The sequence below is a fragment of the Eulemur rufifrons genome, chromosome 27, assembly GCF_041146395.1.
Source record: "Eulemur rufifrons isolate Redbay chromosome 27, OSU_ERuf_1, whole genome shotgun sequence".
Classification (NCBI taxonomy): Eukaryota; Metazoa; Chordata; class Mammalia; order Primates; family Lemuridae; genus Eulemur; species Eulemur rufifrons.
Window position 1 is genome coordinate 30,045,379 of NC_091009.1, and position 20,447 is coordinate 30,065,825.

At 55.4% G+C, this 20,447-nt stretch overlaps 1 protein-coding gene across 11 annotated transcripts in view; it reads right to left on the minus strand.

Moving 5' to 3' along the window:
* PPFIA4 (PTPRF interacting protein alpha 4) overlaps nt 1-20,447 on the minus strand; it is a 48,003-nt gene that overhangs the window by 8,489 nt on the left and 19,067 nt on the right. For 5 of the 11 annotated variants that reach the window (XM_069459640.1, XM_069459635.1, XM_069459638.1 and 2 more), the window contains 17 exons: nt 19,876-19,959; nt 19,457-19,588; nt 19,204-19,266; nt 18,446-18,537; nt 16,332-16,440; nt 14,567-14,775; nt 12,841-13,081; nt 12,389-12,424; nt 12,039-12,172; nt 11,577-11,743; nt 9,460-9,553; nt 8,859-8,940; nt 8,125-8,325; nt 7,333-7,395; nt 6,663-6,689; nt 4,192-4,367; nt 510-607 (listed from right to left, as the gene is read on the minus strand). In XM_069459640.1, coding sequence (XP_069315741.1) covers nt 510-607; nt 4,192-4,367; nt 6,663-6,689; nt 7,333-7,395; nt 8,125-8,325; nt 8,859-8,940; nt 9,460-9,553; nt 11,577-11,743; nt 12,039-12,172; nt 12,389-12,424; nt 12,841-13,081; nt 14,567-14,775; nt 16,332-16,440; nt 18,446-18,537; nt 19,204-19,266; nt 19,457-19,588; nt 19,876-19,959 — 2,008 coding nt within the window. The remainder of the gene's footprint in view (nt 1-509; nt 608-4,191; nt 4,368-6,662; nt 6,690-7,332; nt 7,396-8,124; nt 8,326-8,858; nt 8,941-9,459; nt 9,554-11,576; nt 11,744-12,038; nt 12,173-12,388; nt 12,425-12,840; nt 13,082-14,566; nt 14,776-16,331; nt 16,441-18,445; nt 18,538-19,203; nt 19,267-19,456; nt 19,589-19,875; nt 19,960-20,447) is intronic. The other 6 variants (XM_069459637.1, XM_069459642.1, XM_069459639.1 and 3 more) reach the window with 4 other exon arrangements.

Below are 20,447 nucleotides of genomic sequence, written 5' to 3' on the forward strand. Positions count from 1 at the left end.
CACCTGGGCTCCTGGAGAACCAGCCGCTCCTCACCCCATCCCTGCCAGCCTGCAGGACTTGGGGTCAGGCTCCCAGCTTGCTCCCCAGAGCCCCTGCACAGGTCAACCCCCTGCCGCAGGCTGGAATGGCCTTCGTCCTATTCCTGCTGCCTTCAAGGTCTCCTCTAAGACCCGCCTCTCTTTCCCATCCGACCCCACCCAAACCGCCGAGTACCAAGAGCACACCAGGCTACAGCACTGTTAGGGGGTTGGGGTTCACTGCATCTGTCCAGCTGGCGGCCACTGTCCTGTGTGCGTGCGAGGGAGGGGTATGACAGCCAAATGGGCATGGACCATCTCCTTTAGCAAGCTGGGAGCCCCCTGAGGTTGGGGCTGCATCTTCACTCTCGGCTTTAGAGCTTCCCAGAGGCACAGGGGCCTCCTCCCCGCGCTGCCCGAGGCAGGAACCAGCAAGGCAGGCGTTTCCCGCACCTTTTCCGAGGAGGCCCCGCCCAGCCTGAGCAGCTTACCCTTGATCTCGTGCTGGCTCTCCTCCCGCCTCTTCTCCAGCTCCTTCCGGTCGTAATTCAGCCTCTTCAGACACATGATGCCATACTGCAGGCTGGTTCTGCAGGCACACAGCCCTGAGCCACAGCCACAGTGGGCCGCGTCCCCACCCCCCTGCCCCACATCCTGCTCAGCCACAGCACGGAGAGCACCCCAGCCCCCTCACGCTCTCTTCCTCCCTACCCCACGCTTACCCACAGTCGATCCCAACACCTGCCCAGCTGTTTCCCTCTCTCTCCGCCTACCCCATGTCCTCCCTCTCAGTCAGGGAGTGGGCCTGGGGGTTGATTGATGGAAGAGAAGTTCTTTGAATGAAATCAACATGTCCCTCCCTCTCCAGGCACTGGAATGACAAAGACCCCTACTGCCCGCAAAGCAAAGAAAAAGCCATAGCAAGATACTCCTTTGTGTGCCCATTCCACTCAGGGTTCTCACAACGCCTACGAGATCTACATGATCTGTTCCCTTACCTGTCTGACCCCCTTGGCCACTCTCCCTCTCACTCTCACTGCTGCAGCCACACTGACACCCCTGCTGTCCCTCAAATACAGCAGCCTCGCTAGGCCTGCAGGCCCCAGGGCCTTTGCACTAGCTGCTCCAGGCCCTCTGCCTGGAACACTCCTTCCCCAGTTTGCTGCATAGCTCTCTCCTTTTTCTCCCCTAAGTCTTTGCAGAAATGTCAACTTCTCCATCCAATTCACTAGCCACCTTGTTCTTCAGATTTAAAACTGCAATATCACATCACCACCCCTGGCCACACTCCCATAATACCAAATATTCATTGTTCCTTGACTATCCCTTCCAGTTAGAATGTAAGCTCATGAAGGCAGGGAACTTTGTTGTATTTACAGACCTTAAACCCCTAGCACATAGTAGGGACTCTATAAATGCTTGATGAATTAAATGAAATAATTCGTGTAAACTACTAAAAGCACTTAAAACAGTACCAGGGGCATAGTAAGCACTCAATAACTAAGCCAGTCTGAGAACCACAGATTCTGTGGGTTAAAAGGGACCCAGAGGAGGCCATCGGTCCAAGCTCCCACCTAATACAGGGGTCACTTCTACATCATCCTTCAGAGTAGTCACTGACCCTGTGCCTGAACACCTCCAGTGACATGGAACTTATACTACCTCTCAAAGCAGCTCACTCTTTCCTGGAAAAATTGTAGTGTTCCTCCTTAACTTGAATACTACTTTGTCATTCAGCCTCTCTGGGTTTTCCCATCTATGGAGGAATAGAAGGTCCCTCCGATCTCTAACTGCTTTGCCTCTATTATTTAGGCCACCACTTTGTGATATTAAATTGGGTATAATGTCCCCTCCTTCTTTCCCCTTAGTTTTATCCAGGAAACCCTTCTGCCAAAAAACAGTCCCTCCCTCATAGGTCAGAGACACCCTGTCTAGGAACCCTTTCCTGGCTCCAGCCACCCACGTGTTGCTCAGGCCACTGGTGTAACCTGTGGTCCACCGAGAGGGGCGTAAGCACACACAACCCATGGCTGGAAATGCCTTCTGTCTAATCTGAATCTCACTTACTAGAATTTTCAGTCCAGTTCCCAGGCCTTTCAAAGCTGTTGCATAACATAGCAAAAATACACGGCCCTCAAAGGTAGCTTAACCTGGGTGTAGCCCGCTCTGCCACCACTAGCTGAGGGGCACTCACACCTTTCCTCCAGGTGAGAGTGGGTGCACGGGCGTGGCCCAGCCCCTGGACAATCACAGGCACTGGGTGACAGAAGCACGTTAGGGTGGCGTTTCTGATTACTGTGTGCACCGTTCTATTAAAACAGGAGCCCCTTAAGGAGCACTGTGTTCCCAGGAAAAGAGCTCCGAGTTGGGTGTCAAGAGACCAGGGGTTTGAGCCCCATTCTCTAACCAGGCTGAGTGACCTGATAGAGCTCAGCCTCTACTGGACTTGTTTTCTCTACATGTAAAATAAGAGTTTTTAAAGGTTCCTTTCTTGCCATAAAAATCATGATTTGAAAGAATTTTTAGACATAAGAACATGCTTGTGAAACGTTAAGCGGAATAAGCGCAGGTATATCCATAGCTGAGGGGAGGCACAGGAAATGCTTTGGAAACTCCGAAGTACTCAAGATGCTGAGCTGAATCTAGACCCGCGTGTGCGGCCGGGCTGTCTCTGGGACCGGGCGGGGTGCGGGGCGATTTCCACAGTGCTGGGCGGGGCCAGGCTGCCGGACCCTCCAAGCGGGCCCAGGCACACCCAGGCCTGGCGGGGGAACAGCTCTCCCCTCCCAGCCCTGTCAGTCACTGAGTGGGGGACAGGTGCAGCCGGCCTGGCAGCCTCCCTGGCAGAGACAAAAGATTCCCTTTCAGCCCCAGTGGATTGTGGGGGCGGGGGGCCGAGGGGAGGACACGACCTTCCCTCACAAGTCAGCCTGCACGCGGGGGTCGGGAAGGCTGAGGGTTCCAGGACAGGAGGCGCTGCAGTGTGGTGGCCAGAGCGCTGGACTCGAGTCAGCAGACGTGGGTCCCCCCTGTACTCTGCTGTCACCCCCAAGTGACACTGGGCTGCTATTCCTTCTGATGCCTCAATTTCCTCATCCATAAAATGGGAGGTTAACTAGATCCCTTCCAGATTTAACTTTCTATGGTGTATGAGATGGAGAGACCAGGGAACATCCACAGAGCCCTGAGGGAACCTTGAAAAGCCACACCCCCAGCCCTACCTGGTCTCAGCCACGCAAGGCAAAAGACCTGGCTCACAGAGCCACCGGTGCGACTTGGAGCTGCATGTTAAGAAGGACTTCCTGAAAACTCCCAGAACGGTTCCCACCCACGGCGCTCCCCGGCACAAACACCTGCCGAGCCCGGGCAGGTAAGGCAAGCGAGGGAGGCAGCGGGGGGCCGGCAGGCCCTGGGACAGGCCCACCTGCCCAAGAGGGCACTGCCGGACACCTTCGGCGGGCTGTCCCCATGCACGACTGTGTTGACAGAGCTTTCCATTTTTCAAGAGGAGCCAGAACTCCAGAATTTTGTGTAAAATCATCTACTGTTTAAATACTGGCAACTAAATTTGTAATTTTTAAAATGCATGTGGGCCAAACAAAGTACATCTGTGGGCCAAATTCTGCCCACGGGCTGCCAGTTTGGGACCCCTGCTGCAGACACGTTTGAACAGAAGATCTTTTCAGCAAAGAGGAGAGGACTGGATGAGATCCTGTAAAAAAAGATGTGAGTTTAAAGCCAAGAGGCGCCGATCTGGGATGTTGGCAGGGCAAAGGCCCAGAAAGACCTTTCCCCTTGACTTGGAAGGAATGAGACTCCTAAATTAAACACTGGGTTCAGTTTGAGTCTTCTCAGGGTAAACACAGAGGACTCAGCAAGCCCAAAGACAAGCAGTGGAATTCAAACCTGGGGGAAAATCTCAAAAAAGGTGAAGCTAAAGAGAAATGACATTTTATGTCTTAGGGTTAGAGGTAAAAGGATCAAACCTTCAAATTGTAGGATCAGACAAGGATGCAACAGGGAGGTTTGCCCAACAGGGAGGCCTGTTGGGCAAACAGGCCCAACAGAAGAGGCCACGGAAAGAGACGGAGCACCTCTATTGCCGGGGACAGACCCCCAGAGTTGGGGGAGGCCCACGCTGGGGAGGTGGCCCCGGGCTCCAGCCTCACTCACCGATGGAAGCTGTCCACCATCTTCAGGTGGACCCGCAGGTCCTTCTTGGTGAGGTGATCCAGCATGCGTGCGTCCACCAGGCACTCCATGAAGTAGCTGCGGTACTGGGGCAGCCCCAGGCTGGGCAGCCACTCGTTCCCGATCCACTCGTGGTTCATGTCCCCGTACGCCAGGGTCTGCGGGAACAAGATGGAGGAGGCCATGGGGGAGGAAGGCAGAGCCAGCAGGGTGCAGCTGGCATAGCCGGTTGGGAGAAACATCCATCCTCCACCCATGAGGGAAGGAGGGCGGTTCAGTAAGATTTCAGTTTATCTTCACTAAGAGGCCGGTCACGGTGGGAGGTGGGGATTTTACACGGAACTTTTTAAGATCTCTAAATGATACGGTTCCACTCCTGTATCAATTATCTACACTAATGAAAGAAGCAACTCCCCAGGCGGGAGAGGACAGGAATCCTTCCTGTGGACTCTGGAATGCGCTTGCGGTGCTGTGCGGCAGACTTGCCTTCCTGATTCTCAAAGAGCCTCGGGCCCGCTGAGCCCAGGAGAGAGGCTGTGTCACAGAGGACCTGCAGGGTGGCAAGGGAAGCCCGTCTCGCTCTGAAAACCGGCTGGCCTCGCTCAGTCCATAGGAAGTTAAGTGTTGGCTGGAGACGGAAAAAAATAAAGGGCGAGTGGCCTGTGTCTGAATAACCAGCACTCAGTCCTCTAAGGCCTGGTTCTCCGCTGCACGAATTCTCCAGGTCCTCCGTTGCTTGCCCATTACACCCTCTGCCCGGCTCCGTGAGGCCTGCCACTCGGACGTGGCCTCCTGGTGGGAGCAGAGTGCTCCCTGAGCACCCATCCTTAGAGAGCTCTAATTTTCCCAGTGACCCTCCATCACGCTTTCCTTGCCCCACTTGCTGAAAAGTCTTCTGTTATCTTTTTTTTTTTTTTCCTTAAAAGACAAGGTCTCACTATGTTGCCCAGGCTGGTCTCAAACTCCTGGCCTCAGGCCTCAGGCCTCAAGCCTCAAGCCTCCTGCCTCCTGCCTTGGCCTCCCACGTAGCTGGGATTATAGGCCTGAGCCACCACAGGCTATTTCGTTATCTTTTAGAATGTAATCACTGATACATACATAACTACATACAACACGTTTTCATTACTAAGCATGAAAATGAAGTCAGCACGTGTGGCCGCCGTCTGAGTTAAGCAGCAGAGCGTCACCCACTGTTACACCCGCCCTCCTGCTCTTCTTCCCCTTCGGGTCTCCTGCTGCCCCCTAAGAGGCAATCACGGTGCTAAGTTTTCTATTATTCCTTTGGTTTTAAGAAATTGTTTTGGCCGGGCGCGGTGGCTCACGCCTGTAATCCTAGCACTCTGGGAGGCTGAGGCGGGTGGATTGCTCAAGGTCAGGAGTTCGAGACCAGCCTGAGCGAGACCCCGTCTCTACTAAAAATAGAAAGACATTATATGGACAACTAAAAATCTATATAGAAAAAATTAGCCGGGCATAGTGGCGCATGCCTGTAGTCCCAGCTACTCGGGAGGCTGAGGCAGCAGGATCGCTTAAGCCGAGGAGTCTGAGGTTGCTGTGAGCTAGGCTGACGCCACGGCACTCACTCTAGCCTGGGCAACAAAGTGAGACTCTGTCTCAACAAAAAAAAAAAAAAAAAAAAAAAAAAAGAAATTGTTTTACGGTTTTTACAATCACCAATGTATATTTCTCTAAACAATATATCATTAATTTTGCTTGGCTATGAGTTATGGTATCCATGCATCTTTTAGAATTTGCATTTTTCATGTAACATATATGTCTCAGGTCTCTCCATCTCCTCTGCCCAGCAGGGTTTCCCTGGGTGCAGGTGCAGTAACTGACTCCTCCCCTCCTGCCAATGGGGTCTCCCTGCTTCCGTCGTCTTCGCCGCTCCCATCACTACCTGCTATTGTCTCTTTATTGGTTTTTATATTGAGATTGCCTTTTGTATCTCTATTGATATGGTTTGTTTATTGATATTACCCCTTTGTTTGTTTCCTGATCCATGAGGGCTTTATTTGTTGACTTCTATATCCAGAGAGCCTAATACCTATATTTGCTCAATAAATATTTGCTCATTAAATGAATGAATGACAGTCCTTTGCTCAGTTCACCAGGGGTACCTGCTGAAAGGGACAGGGAGAGGAAGAAGATCATACTAATCTGAGTCTCATTATTTCCGGGAAAAGAGTCACACTGAGGAGAAGGGCCAGGAATGCAGCGGGCACAGCCCTCCAGGGCTCCTCACCTGCCACCCTGAGAGACCAGAACAAGTAGCTAAAGGGATTGGAGTGGGGTGTGCTGGCAGGAGAAGAGAACCTGAGTCCGGGGCTCTCAGCGTGAAGAGGGACTTAAACACAACTGGACCGAGAAAGTCCTGCCGGGGAGAGAACCTATTAGAAGAACATGTCCTGAACTTCCGGGAGTTGGTTCTAGACCCAGGAAGGGAGGCTTACCTGAGCCCAGCTGCCCTCCTCACTGTCCTAGCAGGAACAAGGCAGCGTGTCAGGGGAAACAGGCAAAGTCAAGAAACGTGTCAGGGGAAACAGGCAAAGTCAAGAAACCTGGTGGCCTCTACCCCAAGCCCCATCAAGGAGAGGGAAAAGCTGCCCCAGTATCTGGGTGGGTGACCAGGGCGAGCTCGCTGGGACGGTTAAGAGAGAACAGAAGGCTGATGTGTGCACCCATGTTTTTGGTGAGAGGGCGGCAAATGTGTGTGTGGCAAAAACACACTTCTGTGCCTCCCAGGCTTGAGTGGGAGCCAGTTGAGACGCCAGGCTGTCCCAACCCTCCCTGTTCCTCTACCAAGGACCGAACACAGGGGCAGGGACTCTGGCTTAGGCCCAGAACTAGGATGAAGCCCTCCCAGCCCACCTCTCCTCCCCTGCAGCACACCAGTGGCCCAGGTTAAGCTGTGACCCTCTGAAATAGCCCCCCCCAACTGCTCCCAGTCTCACCCCTCTCCCCACAACCCTCCACCCTGAGAACAGAACCTGAACACACATCAGGGACATCAATCTTATGTTAGATCTCCTGCGACCCCCTCTGACTTCCCACAACCTTCCCCTCATCCTCGGGGCACTCATTAGTCCTAACCCCAGGCCCAGGGCCAAGGGCCAGACTCACTGTTTTGGTAGATGTTGCCAGAGTTTCCATCTCTTCATGGGTGACCCAGACGTTCCCAGAAGACTGCAGGCAGAGAGAAAACCTAGCTGGTTCTGGGTGTGGGTCCCAGGATCGCCATTAGGCCGGGAACCCCAAGGACAAGGACAAAACTCCCTCCCCCTGAGTTCTCCCACAGGCCCAGCCCAGAGCTCTGCACACTTCCTAGCTCTGGGCAACCTGACAGCAGAAGATGCGTCCTTTTCATCATCACACCCACACTGCTCAGCATGGGACGCGGCACACAGAAAGTGCTCAGTAAAGCTTCCTGGATGAATATGAATGAATGATGCTGATCTGGAACGTGGGTCGACACCAGTCACAGAGATGGACAACAACAAAAGATTTTACCCTGAGGGTCAGTGGAACAGTCTGCATTCTTTCTTGTGCTGAGGTTAGAGGACCAGGACGGAATTCACAGATGCCCTACTCCCTCTGTTTCCCCCAACCTGGCAATGATACCAAACCCCAGAAGGTCCATCCTAGAAACTCTGCCCAGATATCTGGAATCACTGGCAGGAGAGAGACAGGGACACGGAGCCCATGGGTGGTATGTGGGAGGCAGGTCACTAGGCCTGCTGGGATCCTCCTAGGATCAATGTCACACCCTCTCGAAGACCAAGGAGAGCCCTTCGTGAGGATGGGAAGGAAGGAGCAGGGCTCAAGGTTACCACCTTCCCAAAGCCCAACGGGAGACTTCGCAAACACTATCCCGAGGCCTCTGAAAATGCCCTGGGTGAGGGAGAGGCCACTCACGGTCCTGGAGGTGGGCGGGGCGGAGGGGCTCGTCAGCGACACCATCTCCTGGATGGCCAGCCGGAGCTTGAGCCGGTGCAGGGCATTGCTGATGCCAATTTCCCGCTGGATCTCTGTGTCCGACAGGGCGGACATGATGGCACCACTCTTCACGTTGGCCCGGCAGGCTGCCACGTACCACGCGGGCATCCCCACCCAGAGCTGCAGACACGGGGCACAGGAGGGTAATTCAGCCCCTTCCCCTAAGACCTGGACCCCACTGCCAAGAACTTGGCAATACTAAGGGGCAAAGGCCAGCCCTCGTCCATGGACTCGGTTCAGCAAATGCAGCACACAGGAGTGCAGAGATAAGCATCATCAAATCCCTCTTTTTCTCATTTTACAGATCAAAAATCTGAGGGCTGGGAAGGTGAAGGGATTTTCTCAGCATCGCAGGGGTGCGGGCAGCCTATGAGAAGAGTCAAACTGCCTGTGAAAGTCTAAAGCATCGGTGGTTAGTTCCCCTTATCCAAACTTAGCTACCCATGAAGCATCAGTAAGCAGCATCAATCTGTCCTCCGAGTAACTGGCATGTGTGTTTGTTGGGGGAGGGGGAGAGGAGCTAAATGCCGTATGGCACATGGCACTTGGCAGGGGAGAAACATGCCAGGAAAGTTCTAGGAACACCACCTCCTCGTCCCACGCCACACATCCTCCCTCCAGAGCCCTGAGTGGCCTCCCCATGCCAGGCTTACCTCCAGCCAGGAGACCACAGTGGGGCCATCCCACTGGGCAAAGGGCGTTCCTTTTCTGCGCGCATCTTCAAGCAGCTGGTGTCTTGTAGGAAGAGGAACAACAGAGTCACTGGCCCTTCCTTCTCTCTCAACCATGCTTGCTCCTGGGGACCACTGGGCCATGCCAAGAGGTGGATGCCTACTACCCCTGCTCCCCATCCCTGGACTTCCTCTGCTCTGTGCCTGAAGCAATGTGACACCAAAAAACGGGGCAGGAACACCTCTCCATCCCCAGAAGGCGAGGGGCTCTTACTGTGTTTGCACACGACCTAACACACTGACTTAGCCGTTTCGATCTGCCCTGCTGGAGACCCACAGGTCCCAGGTCACTCTCCCACAGCCCCCAGGTCACTCTCCCACAGCTCCCTTGCCTCCTTCTCTCTCGGGGCACCGTAAGAGCTGCCCCCAACCCTGTTCTGCCCACCTGGGCCAGGCCAGCTCAGTTCAGGAAAGGCCTATCTGGGCTCTGGCTCCCTGAGCTCAGTCCCATGGCACCCAGGGGAAGGCAAGTGGGTGGGGGCGCTGGGCACCCCCTGGGCAGAGCATGGCCTGTGGCTCTTACTTCTTCTTCAACCGCCGGTCCTTCTCTGCCTGGGTCCCCAGCTTGGCAGGCACCATGGGCTCCTGCAGGCTGAGCTCGGAGTCCGTCAGCATAACTAGAAGGGAAGAGATGGATGGGTCAGCCAGGCCCTCCCCTCTCCTCCCCTGGCCTAGACCAGGGGCAGGTAGAAGCAGCAGCAGGAGGCTCCTCAGCACAGGACAACTCAGGAGGGCCTGATGGGGCCACTCATTATTCCTGGAGCCTCTGCTCAATGTCCCTGCATCCAGGCAGTCCCAGAGTGGCACCAAGTATGTCACCCCCAGCCCAGAGAGTCCCCCTGGGAGCCTCAGCCCTGGAGCTGTTTTCCAGCCAGATGGACCAAAGTTGTCCTACCCTAGACTCCTAGACAGAATCTGTTCTGCCTCCAAGCCGAGGTACAAAGAAAACCCAGCCAGCCAGACACAAGCGGGCTACAAGGCTGAGAGAGAAGGATCATCCTGACCTGGGTCAGGGGTGGCAAAACTGGCACGTGGAGAGATGTCTCTCTCGGCCCCCTCTGGGTGCCCTCACTTGCACAACTGTGAAGGGGAACATGCACAGCTCTGCCTTCTGCAAAGGATCTCCTCGAATTGATGCCAGAACCCTACAGAATTCGTGGCAACGGGCAGAAGCTTAGAATTCATTTAAGTCCTGGTCACTGCAGCAGGTGTGGGTAACCCAGAAGCCAATCTGAGCTGCTGCCTTAGGTTTATGTGCCAGTGTGGTGTGGGGGACACGGGCACTCATAAGGCTGCACACAAAACACCTGTCCCCCGACCGGACCTTGCGGCTCCCCCGTCTGTGGCTGCTCCACAGCTGCCCTCGCCCCTGTGGACGAGGGAGGAGGGTGCTCTACGTCACTCCAGGGCCTCCTCCCCTCCTCCCCTTTTCTCCTCCTCCTCTTCCTCCTCCTCACTCAGCTAGCTATGTTCTGATTCACATCTTCCTGAGGTGCAGAAAAGTATAATCATGCATTTTGGGTTCAAAGGTTCCTTTCTTCTAGTTGATCAAGTTCTTCCCCTGCATGAAATGCGTCAGTGCTCCCACTGCCCCGGAGGGACTTCCGAACCTCTTCACCAGATGCTGAGGCCCCCCGAGCTGGCCCCAGCCTGGCTGTCCAGTCCCCTCTCCCCGCTCCTCCCACCCTTTCTTCTCCACTTTGAACACACGTAAGTGCAAACAGCGCTCTCACACCCACAAATCTCTCCCTCTCCCAGGCCACCCGCTTCCCCTCACACACAGAGCCCTCCTTGGCTTGGCTAATTCCTACCCGGCTCCCAGAGGAAGCTGCTCCTGCTGCCCCCGCCACTCCTCGGCCAAGTTCTGAGTTCCAGAAGCACCCTGGGCATATCGCTCCCATGAGATGGTTTTGGAATCATCTCTTTATTTTTCTCTTTTCGTTACACACTGAGCTCTTTTAAGGAATGAACTATCACTCCAACACCCGTTACTAAGCCATACAGTAGTTAATAAATGTGTGTGGAACAAATGACTAAAAAGATGACAGAAAGAGAGGGGAGGGGAAGGAAGAAAGGAAAGAAGAGAGAGAAGCGGACAAAGAAAGCTACTATGTATCGTGTGCCCACCACATGCCTCGCACACACTAGAACTTTGTATCATCACAGAGGTCATAACGATGCTGTCCTTGCCCAAGTGCACTCTTGAATTCAACGTCTACAAAGCTAGAATTAGGTATTATAATATTTTGAGTCCTGGAGGCCAGATGTACTGGAAATAAGCTCCAATCAAGACCCGACTCTTCTAAAGAAAGAACCAAGAATCTCCCGAAGATGCTAGCACAGGACACCAGAAAAGCTCCCCACTGGGAGAAACTTCAGAGGCCCAATCTTCCCCTCGATACAGGAAACCATCCCACAGCATGACAATGCACAGCCACCCTGCAGCGGCCTGACGCCTCTAGTGGCAGGAGCTCGCCACCTGTCCAGGCAGTCCACCTCACCACGAAACAGCTCTGCCCACCTGTGGCTTCCACCCACTGGTCCCTGGGGGGCAAGCAGGGAAGGCCGGATCCGAGGATACCCTCCTGCTTCTGGCACCCCTACGCCCACCCAGACCTCTGCTTGGAAGGGGACAGAGACCATGGCCCGTGGCTCCATCCCGACTCAGCTGGATCAGCCTGCCCTTCTCCTTCTTCCCAAACAGGCGGCCAATGGACGACTTGATGCCCTTGCGCTTGGCACCCTTGTGCAAGGAGTCCTGGCTGCTGTTGCTGCTGCTGGGGTTGCTGCCCTGGTCCTCCAAGGCACTACAGGACGACAGCCAGGAGCGCGTGGAATAAGAAGAAATATACTTAAGTTACAGCAGGACAGATGGAAGTTAGACCTCAGGAAGAATTTATATTAAGTGTCAGAATTGGGGTGAGGCCGAGGAGGTATGATCAGAGCAGGTGACTAAGGGAGACATGGGAACATTCTTCTCTGACGGCGTTTCAAAGAGAAGTGAGACATTCAGGTGCCTGGGACAGGCAAGATGCAGTCCCTGCAGAGGCAGAAGGAGGGATGAGATGGCCTTGGGATGGAGAGACCAGCGGTCTCTCTTACCTCTTGCCTTCTTCCTGGCTCAGGGCTGGGTGGCCAAGCTTCTCTAGCCGCAGCGTCCTGGGTGAGGAAGGAGGAGAAGTCTCACATTTTATGGTGGCTTTATCCTCTCGGTTCTCTTCCCGAGACACTGGCGACTGAACAGACAGTGGAGCCGTCAGGGGGTAGAGGGAGAGATGTGGGGCCTGCCTACCCAGCCCAGAAGAGGCAGAGGAGCGTGGAGAAACGCAGTGGGAAGGCCCCGGCGCCTCTCTGAGTTCGGACTCAGACTCAAGGGCCTGGGGGGAGAAGCCGGAAGGGAAGGGCCTGGGAGCAAGGAACCCGTGAGTACCTGGACAGCGGGCAGCACTCACCAGCAGCTTCCTCCTATGCTTCCTTAAGTCACTGGGCTGGAAGAGAGAGCGAAGGGTGAGCCGGACTCACGCACTGGATGCCCTAAAGCCAACCCCAAGGGGAGCCCAGCGGTCTTAGGGTGAGAAGACAGGATTCAGTGCCTCACACAAGCCTGGAGAGAATAGCACATCAGAAAAAAGGTGGCCTGGACAAACAAGCCAGGGCTCCCTCCGCAAGAGAGGAAGGGGTGTGGGCAGTGGGGAGTCTCTTAAGCATTCTGGGCTTATCCAAAGGAGAGGACAAGGAAGGTACCACATGGGGCCTTTCCAAACCCAGGACAGGCTGGTGGGCCTGACATGTTGGGGTCTGCACAGGTCATGAGAAGAAGCCAGGCCCAGCTGAGAGAAGTGGAGCCACTGTCTCTTGTAACCTCCCCCCAGTGCCGAGCCCAGTGATGGCAGTTGCCTCTCACCAGGGTCATGACCCCCATTCGGTCCAGGTCCTGGGCAGCGCTGCGGGAGGTGAGCTTAGGTGTGGAGCGGCCGCTGAGTGGGGGGGACGCGCTGGCCAGCGACAGGGCGGTCAGAGAGGTGGGGATGGAGCCGCGCTTGCGCAAATGCGTCAGGTTCAGGGCCTCCATGCTGCCGCTGGTCACACGCGTCTCAATCTCCTCAGCGCGGAGCTCCGTGGACTCCTTCTCTTCCTGAATCATCCTGGCAGGTGGACAAAACCAGACCTCGCCATTAGCCCCCGCAAGGACCAGCGGGAGGCAGAGCTCGGCGATGCCCACACTCTCCACCCCATGACCACACACAGAAGGCAACACCCGCTGCTTCTGGCATTGCCGGGATGGACACGTTCTAGCAGGTACGCCAGGTTCTATCCAACTGGAGCTGAGAAACGTGTCTCTCGTATTAGCTGGCCTATGCCCAGCCCCCCTCCACAGTTTAACAAAAGCAGTTGCTGGGGAAAGAGGCAATTTGGTCAGGGGAACACAAACCATCCTGGAAGTCAGACTTCTTGTCCTACCACTAATTACAAGGGTGACCCTGAGTGAAGCATTTTGCTCTCTGTGCCTCTGTTCCCAACACACGCAACGTCTGCAGCAGTCTAAGCCACCAGTTCCCAAGCAGGAATTTTAACTGATGCTGAGCTCCGATGGGTTTGCCTTGTTCCATGTAAAAATGAGAGCAATGATGATAATGGTGTGTGCGTGCACAGCAGGCCCTCAGCGAGCAGTGTATACACACCCACACGTACACATGCTGGTGTAAAGGCGCCAACCCTCTTTCACAAACAAAGGACTTGTCTTTATTCTTTATTCTGAGAGTATGTCTTTCCTACTTTAGGGATGTTAAAATGGCCTTTCTTTTGCAGAATGATTGTGAAAGTAAATGGTAGTTATCTTTAATGTCTTACTTTGCAAAATAAAAAGTTGGTGATCCTATGTTAGTACCCTTCTGTGTGTGTGTGAGTGTGTGTCTTTGTAACCAGTCTGTGAAATCCAAAAGTCTGGGAACCATTAAACAGATCACCTCTACAGCTTATAAAGCTCAAATAAAATCTGGCTCAGATTTCCCCTTGCTGTTTGTCAGTAACATTAATAAACTCATTAAAAAGGCAGGACAAAGTGAAGGTTTTCCCAGCCTTCCCTGCCGCTGTTTCTGTCTGATGCCTCACTACAGACAGGAGGCCCAGCACAGAGGACCAAATTTAGACTCCAGTTTGAACGCTGGCTCTGCCACTTGCTGTATGGCTTTCAGCAGGTCACTTAACCCCTCTGAGTTTCTGTCCCCTTGTCTGTAAAACAGGGATCCTGCTTCCTACCTCCAGGACTGTGCCAAGACTGACAGTCGCATTTGTAAGCTCTCACCCTGCACTAGCCTCGGTAAGCGGGAGCCAAACTCTTGGTGGTTACGACGAGCTGCAGGAGCTGCCTCCATCCTCCCAAGCCCGGTCCCATCACCAGCCCCGAGAGCGGAGACGAAGCCTGCCAAGTACATCTGAGGCCTTGCCCCTCTTGGTCTGGCACTGTACCAAAACCTTGCCTGATGCCCCACAGAGGGCCCCTAGACTGTGGCACTGTAAGGTGCAGCCATGAGAGATGAGCAATACGCGCAGGATTTTTCCTGCAGTGCCCGATCACGAAGGGCCCCCTGCCTTCACGGCTCTTCCCAGGCCTTCCACCCCATCCTAACCTGATTTCCTCGTTGATGGCATCCAGCTGCTCCTGCAGCATCATGGCCAGGGTCTGGGCATCTGAGTGGCCGCTGGGAGAGACAACGTCCACAGAGCCCACCAGACCCCCTGGCTCGTCCTCATCCACGTCAGAGATCTCAGGGTCACTGTCAAAGGCAGGGGCAGCTGTGGAGGCCAGCACCCCAGGCAGTGGAGATGGCTCCCAGTCCTTAGCAAAGAAGGAGGGTAAAGGAGCAACAATAAGACACCCCAGAAAACTGCAAAACAAGACGCTCCCCACCTCTACCCGGCTGCGTTGGCATCGCCTGGGAGCTTGTTAGACAGGCAGAATCTCAGGCCACACTATCAGACCTACTGATCCAAAATCTGCATTTTAACAAGATCCATGGGTGATTTCTTTGCACATTAAAGTCTAAGAAATACTGCTCTTACTACTTTAAAAACCAGCTAGCAGAGTGGTTTAAGAACAGATTCCAAACAGAGACTGCCTTAGCTTAAATCTCAGCACCACCAAACACTGGCTGTCTAGTGTGGGAAAGTTGTTCCTGCATCTTCATTTGTAACATGAGGGTAATAACAGTATCTCACAGACAGTTGTGAGCGTTACATGAGGAAATGCACGTGAAGCCCTTAGCACAGTGTCCGGCACAAAGTAAGAACTATATAAAAGCCACCAGTTTCTATTCAGACAAAGTCACAAAGGGCGACTAGATCCAGGGAACAAGAAAAGGCCAGGCAGGCCTGACTGTCTCCTGGAGTTTGAGCACATTGTAGGACGCTCTGGTCAACCCTGAGAGGCAGCAGCTTCTCAGAAATCGTCCTACAAACCTTTTCGGTGGACAAAGGCCCAGAAGATGAAAGGGCAGAGAACTGGGCCAGGAGAGCCAGTCGAGCAGGGAAGAAAGGAAGGGGACCAGGGACAAAGAGGCACTCTAACACCGTCCTCTATGACCAAAGACCCCTGACTCCCCCTAGGGCTCTTCTAGCTTCTGCAGCCTTTAGTGTGGGCTCCAGGGCAGCTGCCGTGTAAAGGAGAGAGGGGAGAGGAAAAAAAGTGGTGGCTTCAGACTGTGACTCCCCCACCAGACTAGGGGTTTCTTAACGGTAGAGATGAATCTTACTCTGGGCTAGGAGTTCCCTCATTCTCCACTATATCTTCTAATGCCCCAGAGCATTTAGAGGACCTGGGCTCAGGACAGAGCATGATTAACAATTATGGGACCAGACTCCCCTACAGATGGAAGTCAGCCCTTCTCTGTTCCATATCTCCCCTCATTCCCCCCCAGTCTCCCTGGCCAGACTCGGACAGAATGAACCTACAGCTGCTTCTCAGAACACTCCCGGTGCCATCCCAAGGGCCAGCTAACCTGTCATCCCTCCCTCATCTCCCCCATGAACCAGCTTTTGTTCCAGAAAGGTTGCCAATTCCATCTTACCCCCGCAACCCCCACCCTGACCACCAGAAACACACGCCTGCACGCCCAGGCACACGCACACACACTTCAGTGGGGCCCCAGGGACTGGCTGGCCGCCCGCCAGCCCCCACCTCTTGCCCACCAGGAGGCCAAGGCAAGGGGGGGCACAGCTGTTGCAGCTGACAATGGCCCCAACCCCAGGGCTGCAGCTGTCGCTGACATGGGGGAGGACAGGAGAAGGATTTGCCCTGCACACCAGCCGTCTGTGTAACTGGAGCCAGGCACGCGGCTGAACTGACCCCAAACTCCCCGAGGAGGTCCCTCCACATTCACCCTGCCACCCCCTCACCTTGGCAGGCTCTTCCCTCAATGCCGAGTAGCGGCGATGCAGACCTGGGGGTGTGTGGGTGGCTGTGCCCAGGGAGTACCGCACGTCCGATGCACTGCCCATGTGTGACCTTGAGCGGTGACCCGCAGAGGGAGAGCAAAGATAGGCCCTGAGGACTGAGCGCCCCAGCTCACACCCACCGGGCCTCAAGAGTCAAGGGATCTTCAGCTTGGAGAAGAGAAGTCTTAGCAGGACACAGAGCTACTGTAAGTGTCTGAGGGGCTGCCATGTAAGCAAGAGATTAGACTTAGTCTCTGGTGCTCCAGGGTCAGAATGAGCCAGAGGAGAAAGTTCTCGGGAGCAGCTTTCCATTTAGGAAGGATCTTCTAATGGCAAGAGTTGGCTTATGAGACAACTGGTGGCTTTTAAAAAGCTGAGCGCCTCGGCACAGAGGCATTCACGCAGAGGGTCTCCGGCCACGCGACAAGAATGGTGCAGGAGAGCTCCAGGCATTAGGAGAGGTTGGAAGGGATGATGTCTAAAGGTCCTTTTCACTCTGAGGGTCTTCGTTTCTTGGTCTTCTCCCTGTTACCTTCCCTCGGGTCTTCCCATAATCCAGACTGAGTCCCTGGCTAAACTTCGACCCAGGCACACCTCCTATCCCCAGGAAGCTTCAGGAGGCTCTAACACAGCATCACAGACATAGGCTAGAGAAACCATTCTGACTGCCCCAAGAGTCTACTGCAACCCTGAGATTTGGGGTTCCTGGCAACAATCATCTGGAGCATCTGGACCCCTCCCCTAATGACACCTCTTCTCCATGCCTTCCCAGCTTGGAACCCTTGAGGGAGCCCAGAACAAAGGAACAGCCTACACGAGAGAGCTGGACAGAGAGGGCAGTTCCTGCCTATCCCACCCCCAACCCCACCCCACCCCCCACAACTCAGCCCCAATGCCACGATGGGTCCAGTGATTCTACAGTCAAAGCCAAGAATTCCCAACTACTAAGGAAAGCGAGTTGTGGCTAATGGCTTGGTGTATTCTGCCTGGGGCATGTCTTACTAAATGAGGGGCTGTCCCTTAGGGTCAACCTATATAAAGGGAGAAATAGGAGACAGACTGTATCTGTCTCCATTCTCTGCTTCTCTTCACCCTCCTGTACAATAATTCCTGACGAACTTGAGTTAGGTGGTCGGCACTCAAGTCTCTACCGCCCCAGACACCTGCAGGCGTCTCTTCTTCAAGCTCACTGTCCCCTTCCCTAATTCAAGCACTGCCTCTCCACACGTACATATCACATTTCCTGCAACCTCTCTTCCTCGTGGCAGCTGATCCCCATTTCCCTGACACTGCAAGAGCATGGCCAAAGGGAACTGCAGGGGCTCTGATCTCAGAGGCTTAGGTTTAGCGAGAAAACAGCCGGAAGCCGTGAACCCCGAGTGGCATCATCCACTTCAGCCTCCTTGATCTTCACCCCACCTCTCTGGCCTGAGAACTGGGGACAGGCTCGAGGTCTGAGTTTAATACCAACTGCTTCAAAAAAATGGGGAGAAAAATCCAGAGGTTCCCTGAGACATGGGCCTAATTCAAGCCTTAGAGGTAAGCTGCACTCACCATCTCTTAAAACGTTTTCGGGAAAAGGAACACCACAGCCATACGAGTAACGTGGCATCTCAGCTTCCAGTAGGAAGTTCTGGATGCCTCATTTCAATCTCTCCTGCTGCCTTTCTGCCGGCTGCCTGGACTCAGGCGGCCCTCAACTCTCAAGAGAACGAGAGTGAGCCCACTCTCTACCAGTGGGCCTCGTGGGACGCGGCAAGCGTGGAACTCAGCAGGCCCCTCCCAAGGGCCTGCCTCTGTCAAGGAAGCAGGAAGCCCGGGCCGTGTCCCACGGCAAGGGAAAGGAGCATGATCTCGTTACTTGCCTCTCAGCATCCCTCAGAGCACAGGTGCTCCCTTCCAAACTGCCCGAGTGAGTAGGGTACTTTGACCAAGTCCTCTAAGCCTCAGTGTCCCACCCTGAATAGGAGGAGGACCCTGAGGTCCTCAGTGGTCTTTTGGTGGAGGGAAGTGTCCTTTCTCAGGGTCCATCTAGGACCCCAGCCCAGCATGCCCAGCCTCCCGCGCTCCAGTACCTGGCGTGGATGCCATCCACAAACGGCCCCCCTCGACCCTTCAGCTGGTCCACCTCTTGGCGCAGCTTCTCAATCTCTTCAGACAGGCGGCCCTGTGCCAGGCAGACCCGGGGTGGGGGTGGGGGCCAGGGAGGGGCAGACAGGAAAGGGTGGGAGTCAGAGAGGGACAAAGAGGACAGCGGAGTTGGGGAGAAGCAGAAGAATGCACTGCAAAGCCCAAAGCTGGGGCCCTAGGCCCGGCCTGCAGATGCCACAAAAGAAGAGGTCCAGCTGGAAGGTGAGCAGCAGGGTGGGCAGGGGGCAGGGCCAGGAGAGGGTGTGTGGGGGAAGGGCTCTCCTGAACAGGCCTGCGGACCCCTCACCACCACACAAACGCATGGCAAACGGGGCTGGGCAGGCAGCACAGGGCCCTGGGGTCCTTCCTCCCGGATCTCAGAGACACTGCTTAGGCGGGGACGGTGGCTCATCCTCCCAGAATCACCAGGGTGTGAGGCCCCCACTAAACCCCTGAGTTGAGCTCTTCACTGGGCCCTGCCTCTCTGCTGCCCACCCTACGCCCTGTGCTTATGGCCTCGGTTTCTTCTCTACCTGCGGGTAATAATGCGTCTACCGCGACGGGCTACAGTGAAGAATAAAGAAACAGCGAACGCACGCGGACTGACATAGACCTAGCACAGCGCCGGGGCCCAGAGCAGCTACGTGCAAACCCGCGTCCTGTGCTCGGCAGCCCTGCCCGCCCAGGCCGGCGCGGCGGGTACCTTGTGGAGGTGCTGCTCCTCGATCTGCCGCTGCGAGCTCTCCAGCTCCTGCATCAGCGTGTTCTGGGGGAGAGCAGCGGTGAGCCGGGCCCCCACCCCTGCCGGCCTCGGGCCCCCGCCTTGCTCTCCCAGCCCTGACCTGACCCTCCAGGGGTGCCAGCCCCTCCCTGGGGGACCCACAACCCCACTGCGGCCTCCCTGCCTGCCCCGCCCCCGACTGACCTCTCGCGCCCCAACCCCGCCCTCCGGGCACCTTCTCCTCCAGGGCGGCCATGCGCTCCTTGAGGTGGAGCTGCAGGCGCTCGTTGGACTCGCTAAGCAGCCGGTCCACGGTGTCTGACAGCCGCTTGTTGTGGTCCTCGTTCATCTTCTCCCGCTGGCGCACCTGCACAGCTAGCCCGCCTCGCACCAGGCCACCCCAGGGCCTTGGCCCTCACCGGGAGCAATCCATTCCCGCTGGGTTGCATCCCCTCCCCTGTCCTCTTCTTGTCCTCTGGGAGCCCCTCTCCAGCTCTGCCGACCACGTCCTCCTCCCCCACCTGCGGACCTCCTCCCTGGCTCTGTGGCTCTGTCCCTGGCCAGGCCCTTCCTCCATGCCCCTTCCGTAGACCATCCTGGGAGCCTACCCTGGGGGCAGGGAGGGGGCCTGAGGGCCCAGCCCGGTGTCCTCACCCTTGCCAGCTCCTGGTTCTTCTCCTCCAGCTGCCCCTCCAGCTGCCGCAGGTGCTCCTCAATGTTGCCATGGCGTTCTTCAGCCTAGGGGCGGGGGTGGGTCGGTGCAGCCCTGTAGATCTCCCTGTTCCTCCTGCTCAGGCCTCAAATCCCATGCACCCTGGTGCCAGGGTGGCCTTGGGGATCAGGGCTTCAGGCACCCATGAAGCCCAGCATTCACCTACCATCTTGGAGCGGAACTGCCATCCCTACTGCCTTTCTTCTCAGGCACCCTGACCCCTGCCAGGTCTCCCCCACCTCCTCCCTGCTCAAGGCTAGCCTTAAAACATCCTGGGGCTGGCAGCTCAAGAGATTATAAATCCTCCTCATGCTTCTAGAAAAAAACTCCACTTGAAAGCATGAGCTGCCATAAATCTCCTCTACGCCTCCAGATAGACGGAAATGCACTTAAGGGCATGGACTCAGGCCAGACTGCCCGGGTTCAAATCCCGGCTCCCTGTCTTACCAGCTGCGTGCCCTTGGGCAAGTTACTGAACTTCTGTGTGCCTGAGCGTCCTTAACAATAAAATGTG